Source organism: Bos grunniens, chromosome 26 (assembly GCF_055505025.1).
Source record: "Bos grunniens cultivar Pamir isolate PY7600 chromosome 26, Bosgru_T2T1.0, whole genome shotgun sequence".
In the NCBI taxonomy this organism is placed as follows: domain Eukaryota; kingdom Metazoa; phylum Chordata; class Mammalia; order Artiodactyla; family Bovidae; genus Bos; species Bos grunniens.
In genome coordinates this window covers 16,221,078-16,235,622 of record NC_141190.1, presented here as the reverse complement: position 1 = coordinate 16,235,622, position 14,545 = coordinate 16,221,078, and the positions used below count along the sequence as shown (strand labels likewise).

The 14,545-nt window shown below is 41.6% G+C and overlaps 1 protein-coding gene across 1 annotated transcript in view; it reads right to left on the bottom strand.

Moving 5' to 3' along the window:
- Window positions 1-13,438, bottom strand: part of LOC147344084 (cytochrome P450 2C18-like) — a 41,367-nt gene extending 27,929 nt beyond the window's left edge. Inside the window, exons 1-4 of the mRNA XM_086378786.1 lie at window positions 13,245-13,438; window positions 5,556-5,718; window positions 5,233-5,382; window positions 2,277-2,437 (exon numbers count right to left, since the gene is read on the bottom strand). Of these exons, the coding sequence (XP_086234912.1) occupies window positions 2,277-2,437; window positions 5,233-5,382; window positions 5,556-5,718; window positions 13,245-13,412 (642 nt within the window). The 5' untranslated portion in view covers window positions 13,413-13,438. The remainder of the gene's footprint in view (window positions 1-2,276; window positions 2,438-5,232; window positions 5,383-5,555; window positions 5,719-13,244) is intronic.
- Window positions 13,439-14,545: the final 1,107 nt, after the last annotated feature.

Here is a 14,545-nt window from a genome sequence, read left to right as displayed (position 1 = left end):
AGAGCACCAAGGTTTACAGCAATCACATAAATGTTGAATCAAGGATAAGACAACTTAAAAACAGCAGAAAAGATCTGTTATTGTTTTTTCTCCTTGTCCCACCTCCTTCCTTGGCAGTGGCCTTAGCAAGGGCAGCTTGTGGTATGGGAGCCTGCTTCCTCATTCTGGTGGTACCAGGGCAGACCTCACTAACAAGGAACTGTGTATCTGTGTTCTAACCTGTCTGGGGCCACCTGAGGCATTGACACAGAAACTTGTTTTTGTTTCATCTGACTTGGAACTTAGGGTGGAAACACAGTACGGATGTCTCAAAGACCTGGCAAGATTCATGAAAAACCCACAGTTGCCTGGAGCAAAGGATTACAGTTAAGGCACACAACAGAGCCCCAAACTCCAGAAAGAACAGCTGGGGAGGGAGTGCCTTTAAGAAATCAGCACATTCAAAAGCACCCATGTGTACTGAGGAATTCAGAAAGCTATACATATGCCCAGGGCAGGACACCTGCTAAGAAAAGACCTAAGAAGAGACTAAGCTATCACCTCTGGCTGATCTCTAGGCTGAGTGCAAGTAACAAGCGAAGACCAAGACAGAGTTGAAAATAACCTGGCTAAAGGATTCCCAGGCTGCTCAGTGGTAAGAGAACCCACCTGCCAACGCAAAAGTTCAGTCCCTGGGTAAGGAAGATCCCCTGGAGATGGAAATGGCAACCCACCACAGTATCCTTGGGATACTGGGAAATCCCTGGGAAAAGCCAGGATACTGGGAAAAGCCTGGGAAATCCCATGGACAAAGGAGCCTCGCAGGTACAGTCCATAGGATCACAAAGAGTCGGACATGACTAGCAACTAAGCACACAAGGACAAATCTAGGAGTCATTTCCTTCCCTTTATTTCCTCCCTTTCTCCCTTTCTTCTTTCCTCCCTTCCTCTCTATCTCCATCTCTTTGTCTCACTTTTCTTCTCTTAGGATCCTCACATTCAATGGCATTGCTATCCACAGACTCACAGATATGAAAACAAGCTATAGAGGGAGAGGAGAGGATAGAGGGGCAACACAAGGGTAGTGAGGGAAAAAAAGGGTTTTATAGGATTATATGAAATCTTGTGTGTGAAACTTCTGAAAACTGTAAAGCACTATAGATTTTAAAGAATATTTTATTCAATTTTTTAAAAAGAAAAAAGCAAAAAAAACACCAAAAAACAAAAATCAAAAAACTCTATTCAAATACTAGTTGAACATAATAAGCTAAAGGAACAGAAATTTCAGCAACCACACTAGACAAAAAAAAAGAGATTGTGCCAAAACAGTTTAGAAAAGTCACTAAATAAATGAATAGCTACAGCTTGCAAAAGTCAATGGAGAAGGCAATGGCACCCCACTCCAATACTTTTGCCTAGAAAATCCCATGGACAGAGGAACCTGGTAGGGTGCAGTCCATGGGGTCACTAGGAGTCGGACACGACTGAGCAACTTCACTTTCACTTTTCACTTTCATGCATTGGAGAAGGAAATGGCAACCCACTCCAGTGTTTTTGCCTGGAGAATCCCAGGGCAGAGCCTGGTGGGCTGCCGTCTATGGGGTCACACAGAGTCGGACACGACTGAAGCGACACAGCAGCAGCAGCAGCAAAAGTCAAACAAACAGAAACTATATCAAACTAAAAAAAACAAAACAAAGAGGGGAAAATCTGATTCCCAGTTGCCACATTGGTGGATGAAACTGGAGCCTATTATACAGAGTGAAGCAAGCCAGAAAGAAAAACACCAATACAGTATACTAACACATATATATGGAATTTAGAAAGATGGTAATGACAACCCTGTATGCAAGACAGCAAAAGAGACACAGATGTATAGAACAGTCCTTTGGACTCTGTGGGAGAGGGAGCGGGGGATGATTTAGGAGAATGGCATTAAAACATGTATAATATCACATAAGAAATGAATCGCCAGTCCAGGTTCTATGCAGTATACAGGAAGCTTGGGGCTGGTGCACTGGGATGACCCAGAGGGATGGTATGGGAAGGGAGGTGGGAGGGGGGTTCAGGATGGGAAACACGTGTACACCCGTGGTGGATGCATGTTGATGTATGGCAAAACCAATACAATATTGTAAAGTAAAAAATAATAATAATAATAAATAAATAAAATAAATAAATTAAAAAAATGTTCAGTTTTCAAACATTCTCTTCACAGCTTGGTCCATACTGAATTATGAACTTGTCAGAGAAAAGAACACAGATGACTTCTCAGGAAAAAAGGAGCATGCCCTCACCTGCATCCATGGGGAGCTCACAACCTGGAGATTTTCATTAAATTTTTCTAGCAAGTTAAGAAAATTCTGATCTGTATAATCAAACCGATTTTGGAAAATAATGGAGCAGATCACATTGCAGGGAGCGCAGCCCAGGATAAAAGTGGGATCACAGGGTGACCCTAAAGAATGGAAAAGATTTATAAAACACTGTTAAAATATAAATATACAACTTTGCTGTGGATAACAGATAATTATAGAATATCTAAATCAACATTTACATAGAAATTCCCTTATCAGCAAAAATTTAAGTATGCTTAAAATACATCATTATTGCCTTTAATATGAGTTGACCATACCATCCTTTGTTTGTTTAACAGACCTTTTTTTTTTTTAACTTTTTAGCTGGGCTGCACAGTTTGAGGGATCTTAGCTCACCAACCACAAACTGAACATGGACCCATGGCAGAGAGAGCCCAGAATCCTAACCATTCAGCCATCCTAGTTTGTTTAATAACTTGTTCCCAAAATCTCCATTTCCTTCACTGCCTTGAGCCAAATTGTTGGTTATTTTGAAGTATGGAAAAAAATGTTAAAGGTCCGGTTAAAAACAACAATTCAAGTTATCTATCAGTACAGAATCACATCTATCTGGTAAGCTAAACAATTAAGCACTGATGTAAGAAAGAAAAAATATTTAGGAACCTGGGAACCTTTTATATATAATAAATAGTTGAAGGAATGACTGGTAGGATCAAGAAAGGAAGAGATTTAAGAGAGAAAGATTATGGAAAAATTCAGGTGTTTGATGGAAAAATGAGTAAAAGTCATCCACATTGTATGAGAAGAAAAAGTAACACAAATAAACTGCAAACTCTAAGATTTGTTTGCCTAAAATAAAAGTAAGAATTCTCCACTTCAAACTTCAATCACAAAGCAAACAAGAAAGGTTAAAATGAAATGTCCATGTGTGTGACGACTAAAATCTGATTTTTAATCTTTCCTATCAGGTCACTGGAGAGGAAGACTTACAAAGCAGATAGTTTGGAATCCAGACCGAAAATAAGATTCATTGTGACAAGCGCTTCATAAATCAGTACAGCTAGCAGTAGGGGTGAAAAATTACCCTAAGAGTTTTAATCCCAAACCCAATTGTTTTAAAATGTACTTGGGGTTTTATTTTTATTCACATGATGAGGTCAACAGATCAGGAGATGATAGCCATAGAGAAGATAGTTTATTCCCAAGAGGAGGGGTACATCACCCAGGACCACGTGGGGAAGCACCAAGATTGGTCAGGAGACAGCATGGAGCAGAGCTTTCACAGGGGTTTCACGGAAGAAATGAGCAAGGTGGGGTCAGTATGCTAACTAACCTTAGGATTGGATAGTTTGGATAATTTCAGAGTGCTCTAGGCAGTAGGGAGAAGGCAATGGCAACCCACTCCAGTACTCTTGCCTGGAGAATCCCAAGGACGGAGGAGCCTAGTAGGTTACAGTCTTCGGGGTCTCGAAGAGGCGGACACGACTGAGCAGCTTCACTTTCACTTTTCACTTTCACGCATTGGAGGAGGAAATGGCAACCCACTCCAGTGTTCTTGCCTGGAGACTCCCAGGGACGGTGGAGCCTGGTGGGCTGCCGTCTATGGGGTCGCACAGAGTCAGACACGACTGGAGTGACTTAGCAGCAGTAGCAGCAGCTAGGCAGTAGGGATGGTCCCTGGTTGTCCCATAATGCCTTGGGTTAATTTAGGGCAGGGAGAATATTGGCTTGGTGTGTGAGGGTTTCATAAAGTAGGTATCCAGAGGGTATGGGCTCTGGATGGTTGGCTTAAAAATCAAAGGCACGCTCATAGAAAAGATGTGATGCTCTATCTCAGGATTAACTAACCCTGGGAGAGGCAGTTGCTCCCCAGGTCTGCAAGGCCTTCCAAGATGTCAAAGTATCATAAAATATGGAAAATACAAAACATGGGAAAAGGAAAGTGAAAGTCTCTCAGTCATGTCTGACTTTTTGCAACCCCATGGACTATACAGTCTATGGAATTCTCTAGGCCAGAATACTGGAGTGGGTAGCCTTTCCCTTCTCCAGGGGATCGTCCCAACCCAGGGACTGAACCCAGGTCTCCAACACTGCAGGCAGATTCTTTACCAGTAAGGGAGGGGAGATAAATGTAAAGAGAAAGTTGAAGTTGGAAGCAACTAATTAGGAAGGCAGGCTGAAATCCAAATAAATCATTTTATAACCTCGTATTTGTGTAAACTTTAGGATTATTCTATAGCATCTATTTCTTAGAATTCATAAAACAATACTGTAACTTAGAAGCAACATTAAATAACTCAAGCTGATAATTTTAAAACAGTTGTTTACAAGGAAATCACAATAGATGAGGCCTGCACTGAAGGATACCTAAGTAATTAGAACCATAGAAAAGTATCGTTACTGGCTAGAACTGTAGGCAATGAGTGTCTGAAGAAACCCTCAGACATCTGAGTAAGGTTGACCATACAAATACAGGCCAATTAAGTGAAAGCACATGCCCTCCAAAGGGGCATGATGAATTCATTCCCACCGTGTCCACTTGACAAGTATTCCCTGATGAAATGTTCTGGAATAGATAACCCAAACTGACACTATGGGGAGGGAAATTGCTCTCTAATGCACACACACACAAAAATGAGACTCAAAACCTCCTACCTTCATGTCCTAATGATGTGAAAACAAAAATTTCAAATCAGAATAGGATTAAATGACCTTTAATCCACACTATATGCCCCATCCTGGGTGTACACACACAACAAGCATAGATACACAAAAGCCCTCTTGGCTCTCTCCTCTCTCTCTCTCTTCTCCATGGGAAGGCTGAAAACCAGGAACCGTATAAAAGATGTGGCCGCCCCTGAAATGTTTCCAAGGGCGTCCCTGGAGAAATGAGCGGTCTGCTGAGGTCAGAATTACAGAGCATAGAATCACCCACCGTTGGTTTTTCTCAACTCCTCCACCAGGCAGTGCGCTTCTTCTTGAACGCGGTCCTCGATGCTCCTCTTCCCCATCCCAAAATTCCGCAGGGTCATGAGGGAGAAGCGTCGGATCTCCTTCCATCTCTTCCCGTTGCTGAAAATGATTCCTGCCAGGAGGGGAAACAGAGACTAGGAGGGAGGCCCTAGAGAAGGAGGAGTGAGCTGACACTTGGCAGCCTCAGAGATGGACCAAGCTCTGCTGAGGGGGCTTTTCAAATTCCTCTTTTCCATTCTCCCCACCCCCATTACCAATGTTGGACACGTGCATATGCACACTTACCATATCCTTTATTAACTCTTTGAGACATTGGGATATTGCCTCTTCCAGAAAATTCTTCTCCCTGATCAATTAGGGCTTCTTTCACTGCTTCATACCCATGCAACACAACAGTGGGCCTCAGGCCAAAATACACTGTGAACACAGGGCCATAGGTGTTTGAGAGCTGGGAAATGGAAAGAAAATGCAAATATTAGCAAAAGAAGTCACAATTTGGTCTACTTTGCTCATGATTAAGACTTATTATCATAATATTGTTGATAATTTATTCTCCCACACATAACTACAAACATTTCTGGATCTTATATATCAATATCAGTTCAGTCACTATCATGTCCAACTCCTTGCGACCCCATGGACTGCAGCACACCAGGCCTCCCTGTCCATCACCAACTCCCGGAGTTTACTTAAATTCCTGTCCATTGAGTCGGTGATGCCATCCAACCATCTCATCCTCTGTTGTCCCCTTCACCTCTCTACTTCAATCTTTTCCCATCAGGGTCTTTTCCAGTGAATCAGTTCTTCACATCAGGTGGCCAAAGTACTGGAGTTTCAGCTTCAGCATCAGTCCTTCCAACAAATATTCGGGACTGATTTCCTTTAGGATGGACTGGTTGGATCTCCTTGCAGTCCAAAGGACTCTCAAGAGTCTTCTCCAACACCACAGTTCAAAAGCATCAGTTCTTTAGTGCTCAGCTTTCTTTATAGTCCAACTCTCACATCCATACATGATCACTGTAAAAACCATAGCTTTGACTAGACAGACCTTTGCTGGCAAAGTAATGTCTCTGCTTTTGAATATGCTATCTAAGTTGGTCATGACTTTTCTTCCAAGGAGCAAGCATCATTTAATTTCATGGCTGCAGTCACCATCTTCAGTGATTTTGGAGCCCCCCAAAATAAAATCTGTCACTGTTTCCACTGTTTCCCCATCTATTTGCCATGAAGTGATGGGACCAGTTGCCATGATCTTAGTTTTCTGAATGTTGAGTTTTAAGCCAACTTTTTCACTCTCCTCTTTCACTTTCATCAAGAGGCTTTTTAGTTCTTCTTCGCTTTTTGCAATAAGGGTGGTGTCATCTGCATATCTGAGGTTATCGGTATTTCTCCCAGCAATCTTGATTCCAGCTTGTGCTTCATCCAGTCCAGTGTTTCTCATGACGTATTCTGCATATAAGTTAAGTAAGCAGGGTGACGATATACAGCTTTGAGGTACTCTTTTACTCTGGTTCCATTTGGAACCAGTCTGTTGTTCCATGTCCAGTTCTAATTGTTGCTTCTTGGTCTGAGTATAGACTTCTCAAGAGGCAGGTCAGGTGGTCTGGTATTCCCATCTCATTCAGAATTTTCCACAGTTTATTGTGATCCACACAGTCAAAGGTTTTGGCATAGTCAATAAAGCAGAAGTAGATGTTTTTCTGGAACTCTCTTGCTTTTTCAGTGATCCAATGGATGTTGGCAATTTGATCTCTGGTTCCTCTGCCTTTTCTAAATCCATCTTGAACATCTGGAAGTTCACAGTTCACGTACGGCTTGAAGCCTGGCTTGGAGAATTTTGAGCATTACTTTACTAGCGAGTGAGATGAGTGCAGCTGTGCAGTAGTTTGAGCATTCTTTGGCATTGCCTTTCTTTGGGATTTATAAGTATGATAATTCAACATCCATTCATGAGGGAAAAAAAAGCAGTCTCACTAAAGTGGGTATAGAGGGAACATATCTCAGCATAACAAAGCAGAAGACCTAAATAGACCTTTCTCTGAAGAAGCACCTACAGATGGCCAACATGCAATGAAAAGATTCTTTAAATCACTAACAATCAAAAAAAAAATCACTAACAATTAGAGAAGTGAAAATTGAAACCACAATGAGGTACCATTGTGGTTATCATCGAAATGTCTACAAGTGCTAAATGCTGAAGAGGGTGTGGAGGAAAGGGAAGCCTCTTACACTGTTGGTGGGAGTGTACATTGGTGCAGCCACTAAGGAGGACAGTGTGGAAATTCCTTTAAAAACTAAAAATAAAACTACCATATAATCCAGCAATTTCACTCTTGGGTATATACCAAGAAAAAAAAAATGGGACTCTAATTCAAAAAGATAACGCATCCCAATGTTCACAGCAGCACTACTTACAATAGCCAAGACATAGAAGCAACCCAAGTGCGCTTAACAGATAAATGGCTTAAGTATATGTGGTATATACATACAATGGAATATTGCTAAGCCATAAAAAAAAAAAAACAATAAAATGTTGCAGCAACACAGATGGGCCTAGAGAATAAGCTTAGTGAACTAAGTCAGAAATAGATGGGGAAACAGTGGAAACAGTGTCAGACTTTATTTTGGGGGGCTCCAAAATCACTGCAGATGGTGACTGCAGCCATGAAATTAAAAGATGCTTACTCCTTGGAAGAAAAGTTATGACCAACCTAGACAGCATATTGAAAAGCAGAGACATTACTTTGCCAACAAAGGTCTGTCTAGTCAAGGCTATGATTTTTCCAGTGGTCATGTATGGATGTGAGAGTTGGACTGTGAAGAAAACTGAGCACCGAAGAATTGATGCTTTTGAACCGTGGTGTTGGAGAAGACTCTTGAGAGTCCCTTGGACTGCAAGGAGATCCAACCAGTCCATTCTGAAGGAGATCAGCCCTGGAATTTCTTTGGAAGGAATGATGCTAAAGCTGAAACTCCAGTACTTTGGCCACCTCATGTGAAGAGTTGACTCATTGGAAAAGACTCTGATGCTGGGAGGGATTGGGGGCAGGAGGAGAAGAGGGACAGAGGATGAGATGGCTGGATGGCATCACTGACTCGATGGACGTGAATCTGAGTGAACTCTGGAAGTTGGTGATGGACAGGGAGGCCTGGCATGCTGCAATACATGGGGTCGCAAAGAGTCGGACACGACTGAGCGACTGAACTGAACTGAACTAAGTCAGAAAAAGAAAGATACTACATGATATCGCTTATATAGAGAATCTTTAAAAAATACAAATGAATCTATATACAAATTGTAAACAGACTCACAGACACAGAAAACAAATTTGTGGGTAACCAAAGTGGATGAGGGACAAATTAGGGGTAAGAGATTAACAGATACAAACTACTATACATGAGACAGAAAAGCAACAAGGCTTACCATACAGCACAGGGAGTTACATTCAGTAACTTGTAACAGTGGAGAAGGCAATGGCACCCCACTCCAGTACTCTTGGCTAGCAAATGGACGGAGAAAATGAAAATGCTCCTCCTGCCATGGACGGAGGAGCCTGGTAGGCTGCAGTCCGTGGGGTCGCTAAGAGTCAGACACAACCAAGCAACTTCACTTTCACTTTTCACTTTCATGAATTGGAGAAGGAAATGGCAACCCACTCCAGTGTTCTTGCCTGGAGAATCCCAGGGACGGGGGAGCCTGGTGGGCTGCAGTCTGTGGGGTCGCACAGAGTCGGACACGACTGAAGCGACTTAGCAGCAGCAGCAGCAGCAACTTGTAACAGGACACCATGAAGATGGCGGTGCCCATCACCAATTGGGCCACAAAGCGATTGCACTGGGGGGAGGTGCCAGTGGGAGCCTGGGACACCTGAGCGGTGGTACCACTGAGCACGAGGTGCTGGAAGTGGATCAAGTGCAAAGCAATGTGCTCGTCCTGAGTCTGGAATCCCAGCCCAGGCGGCTGATCACCAGCAGCTCCTCACTAATAGACCACCAGCAGCTCTGAGGTGGCGGACAACTCGGCCTGACACCAGAAGCATCACCTGGTAGACTTCCTAGCGGCAGTGGGCAGCCAGTTCTAGGAACAAGCGTCCTAGATACATGCTGTGTACTTGGTTACTTCAGTTGTGTCTGACTCTTTGCGACCCTATGGCCTGCAGCCCACCAGGCTCCTCTGTCCAGGGGATCATCCCAGCAAGAATACTAGAGTGGATTGCCATGCCCTCCTCCAGGAGATCTTCCCCACGCAGGGATCGAACTGGCATCTCCTGCATGTCCTTGATTGCAGGTGGATTCTTTACCACTGAGTCACTGGGCAAGCCCCTGCATGCTGTAAAGCAAACGCCTACCAAAGAGTCCCCGAGGGCAGCAGATGGTAAGGGAAGGGGGAGTCAGTTTACATCACAGACAAGTAACAAATCCTCAGATTGTTTTAGTTGTTGGACACCATATTAAGAATGGCCTTTCTTACTCAAAATAGGAAAAAGGGATTTCTACATTATAAAATGGCTTCAGCCATTAAGAAAACTCCCTTCAGTGGTTCAAACAAACATATCCTTCATTCATTCTCAAGACAGACGAACTTACATTCTTCCCTTATGTAAATCAAACCACAGAGAAGGGAGTATACTCTAGGGCTCACAGGTGAGTAATTTCATTATTTATATAAGTTGGTTCTGTTTGTGTAATAGTGGGATATTTTATTTCCTGATCCTTAAACGTTAAGGGCTACCACAGAGAAGTATGATTTCCAGGGCTAATCTCTTTTAATAATTACTTTACATTAAAGCCTAAATGCTATTTTTCCTATCCTGTCCTTCTTTCTGTTTTTGAAGACAAGAACAATGAAAAAGAGACAGTATAAGAAACTATGGGTACTTTTATATCAGGTGTATATCTCACTGGATTTTTTTGTTGTTTAGGAAGCTAATATAGTTCTCCTTAAAACAGGAGAAATGTTAAAGGAAGCCATAGTTGGCATTAGAAATTATGGTAGAAATATTAATAGTTTCTTTTCAAAGAAGAGAACAAAAGTCAGTACTTGACTTTCCAGAAAGTTTCTTATTCAGTTTTCAAGTCCCTTTCCTGGGTTCCATAGAATTAAATGTACTCCTAACTTTTTTTTTTTTTTTTTTTTTGCTTAGTAAAAAAGGTAGCAATGCTTTATAAATTTATAAACATTTAGTTTTAAGTTTCAAATTCTGTCCCCAGGCAGATTGCAATTTGAGATGAACTGAAAAGGAGCCAACAAGATAGAATACAGGACAATTATATGCGTATATTGAAAGATAAAAAGGGATAAAAAATTTTAGGTCAGATTTAAAGGGTTTGGAATCAAGACTTCAGTTAAATTAAGCTCTACATTCACTAGACAAGTTGATCCTCCGGAAATGTTTCTAAAATCTGAAAAATCAAGGTAAGCACCCCTTTTCCCCCTGAGGATCTAGTGAAGCGTAAACACAAAATGGTTTACAATCAGATTTGTTCTAGAAAATCTTACAGTCACCAAAGCATGGCTTTAGAGTTCAAATTCTAGGTGTTTTACTACCTGGGAATTACTTGGAACAAGTCACTTCATATGCAGAAATGGAGATGTAATAGTTCAGTTCAGTTCAGTCGCTCAGTCGTGTCCATCTCTTTGTGACCCCATGAATCGCAGCACGCCAGGCCTCCCTCTCCATCACCAACACCCAGAGTTCACTCAGACTCACATCCATTGAGTTAGTGATGCCATCCAGCCATCTCATCCTCTGTCATCCCCTTCTCCTCCTGCCCCCAATCCCTCCCAGCATCAGAGTCTTTTCCAATGAGTCAACTCTTCGCATGAGGTGGCCAACGTACTGGAGTTTCAGCTTTAGCATTAGTCCTTCCAAAGAAATCCCAGGGCTGATCTCCTTTAGAATGGACTGGTTGGATCTCCTTGCAGTCCAAAGGACTCTCAAGAGTCTTCTCCAACACCACAGTTGAAAAGCATCAATTCTTCGTCACTCAGCTTTCTTCACAGTCCAACTCTCACATCCATACATGACCACTGGAAAAACCATAGCCTTGACTAGATGGACCTTTGTTGGCAAAGTGATGTCTCTGCTTTTGAATATGCTATCTAGGTTGGTCATAACTTTCCTTCCAAGGAGTAAGTGTCTTTTAATTTCATGGCTGCAGTCACCATCTGCAGTGATTTGGGAGCCCAGAAAAATAAAGTCTGACACTGTTTCCGTTGTTTCCCCATCTATTTCCCATGAAGTGATGGGACCGGATGCCATGATCTTTGTTTTCTGAATGTTGAGCTTTAAGCCAACTTTTTCACTCTCCACTTTCACCTTTATCAAGAGGCTTTTTAGTTCCTCTTCACTTTCTGCCATAAGGGTGGTGTCATCTGCATATCTGAGGTTATTGATATTTCTCTGGCAATCTTGATTCCAGCTTGTATTTCTTCCAGTCCAGCATTTCTCATGATGTACTCTGCATAGAAGTTAAATAAGCAGGGTGACAATATACAGCCTTGACGTACTCCTTTTCCTATTTGGAACCAGTCTGTTGTTCCATGTCCAGTTCTAACTGTTGCTTCCTGACCTGCATAGAAATTTCTCAAGAGGCAGGTCAGGTGGTCTGGTATTCCCATCTCTTTCAGAATTTCCCACAGTTTACTGTGATCCACACAGTCAAAGGCTTTGGCATAGTCAATAAAGTAGAAATAGATGTTTTTCTGGAACTCTCTTGCTTTTTCCATGATCCAGCGGATGTTGGCAATTTGATCTCTGGATCTCTTTGAACTATAGTTTTTCTGGGTGTTTTGTCCAGGAGTGATTTGCTGGATCATGTGGTGATTCTATTTTTAGTTTCCTGAGAACCCTCCATACTGTTTTCCATAGTGGCTGCACTAGTTTCCATTCCTACCAACAGTGTAGGAATGTTTTCTTTTCTGTACATCCTCTCCAACATTTGTTATTTGTAGACTTTTCATTATTTAGGCCATTTGGACCAGTGTGAGGTGATATCTCACTGTAGTTTTGATTTGCATTTCCCTAATAGTGATGTTGAGCATCTTTTCATGGGTCTATGGCCATCTGTATGTTTTCTTTGGAGAAATTTTTACTAAAGAGAAGACCCAAATTTCAACATGGCTTAGTTGCCCTGTAGTGCCTAAGACATTTATTGGTAACCCCTGTGCCTACCTCAGAACCAATATACAACTGACTGCTTCTAGAGCACTTGTAAAGCTCATCCCATGGGAATTCTGACTCAGCTGTAATAAATACTAGAAATCTACATTTTTAAAAACCACCCTCAGTGATTCAAATGCCCAGCCCAATTTAAGATCCGCTGCTATTACTGACAGGAAGCAAGCAAGCATCACAGAGTCAGTGCCAGGACACGCAGCAGCTCATGAAAGAACAATTACTTTCATCTAGCATCATGTCTTGAAGAAAGCAGCTTTGTGCAGAATCCAAAAGGATTTTGTTACCACCCCAGCTGGCTCTGAATAATGACTTTTTCCTTTCATTCACTCATATTTGTCCTGATCCCAAGCTATTTCCTTAACATCAGGCATAGTTCACTTCTTCACAGAAGTTAAATTTTCATGGTTATTCTGAACAAAACGTGCAGTTTATATAATTGATGACTTCTTGATGACATCGCTAATCACAAAACACTTCCCTTATCATTTATCTTCAGCCAAAAATCATAGCAAATGTGGTGAAACAAAGAAGAGAAGCAATACTCCAATCTTTTGCCACGTTATCATTTTGATTCAGTTATACAGAGACCTAAATGTTTCTCTACTCAAGAAATGCTTTCCACTCTTCTTGACAGTGACAGACAAAAAGTAATATTCCACTGGAGTATTTGCTTTAAAATGACATATTTTAGTAATTTTAAGATATTGTAATGTATTTTAATATATATTTTTTAAAGCAGATGTTCACTTACTTACCCTTTGCAAACCACTGGAGGAACATAAAACCTACTTACATTGCTTAAGGATTTGCCAATGTTCTTAACATCTAACTGTAGGATATTTCCAAGAATCGGGAGAGGAGTGGGGCCCGGCGGTAGCTTCCCTTTCCCAGAGCTCTGTTTCCAGAGTGAGAGGAGAAGCAGACAGGAGAGACAGAGCACCAGGACCACAGCCAGATCCATTGGTGCCTTCTCTTCTTACTCAGAAGACTGTGAGCCTGAAACCTAAAGCTTTTATAACAGTCCCTGCTAATTCAACCTGTGCCTCTAACTCAGAAAGTGAACAGTCAGCTAGGTCTACTTTAATCTCTCTTTTGAAGGGACTTTAGCCCTGCGATAAAGGTTAAAATATGGTGCTGTTTGTTTTGTTCTTGCCGTTTTTTTTTTAATGACCCATCTGAGCATTCCAGTTTAACAAGTCGGGGGTGGAACAACCTGGTGAGTTTTCTTTAAACACTCCAGGAGGTTGATGACTAGTGAACTAATAAATGATTTAATCAAAAAGTTGCTCAACATTCTGGATTCTCTGACTGGTAACCAGTTGAGAATTTATGACTTTGAGGGCAAATGTTGTATATTACAAAATGCTTATCCTTTAATGCTTTATCAGATACTAATATATTTGTCCTTGAAAATGAAAGCCTTTTGAAATATTTTACTGTACCATACTAACATTATAGCTTCTTAAACGTAAACCAGGTAATATAACTCATACATCTTGAAGGTCTAAACATGTATCAAGTTCTTAGCTAAAAGAAAATTTACATATTTTACCATTAAATTGGAGAAGGCAATGGCAACCCACTCCAGTACTCTTGCCTGGAGAATCCCAGGGACGGTGGAGCCTGGTGGGCTACTGTCTATGGGGTCGCACAGAGTCAGACACGACTGAAGTGACTTAGCAGCAGCAGCAGCAGCAACCATTAAATTATCCTCCCCCTCCCCTCAAAAATATCACTAGAAGAAAAAATTTTTAATTTTTCTTTTTCAAATGGGGAAAGGGAAATTATTCATAGAGAACACAAGGTGTGTCCAGTGTCCCACAGCTAATAAATGACAAAGCTGTTATTTGAACCAGTTTTAATCTTTTAATCTTTATTTTCTTGGGCTCCAAAATCACTGCAGATGGTGACTGAGGCCATGAAATTAAAAGACAGTTACTCCTTGGAAGAAAAGCTATGACCAACCTAGACAGCATATTAAAAAGCAGAGACCTCATTTTGCCAACAAAGGTCCGTCTAGTCAAGGCTATGGTTTTTCCAATAGTCATGTATGGATGTGAGAGTTGGACTATAAAGAAAGCTGAGTGCCAAAGA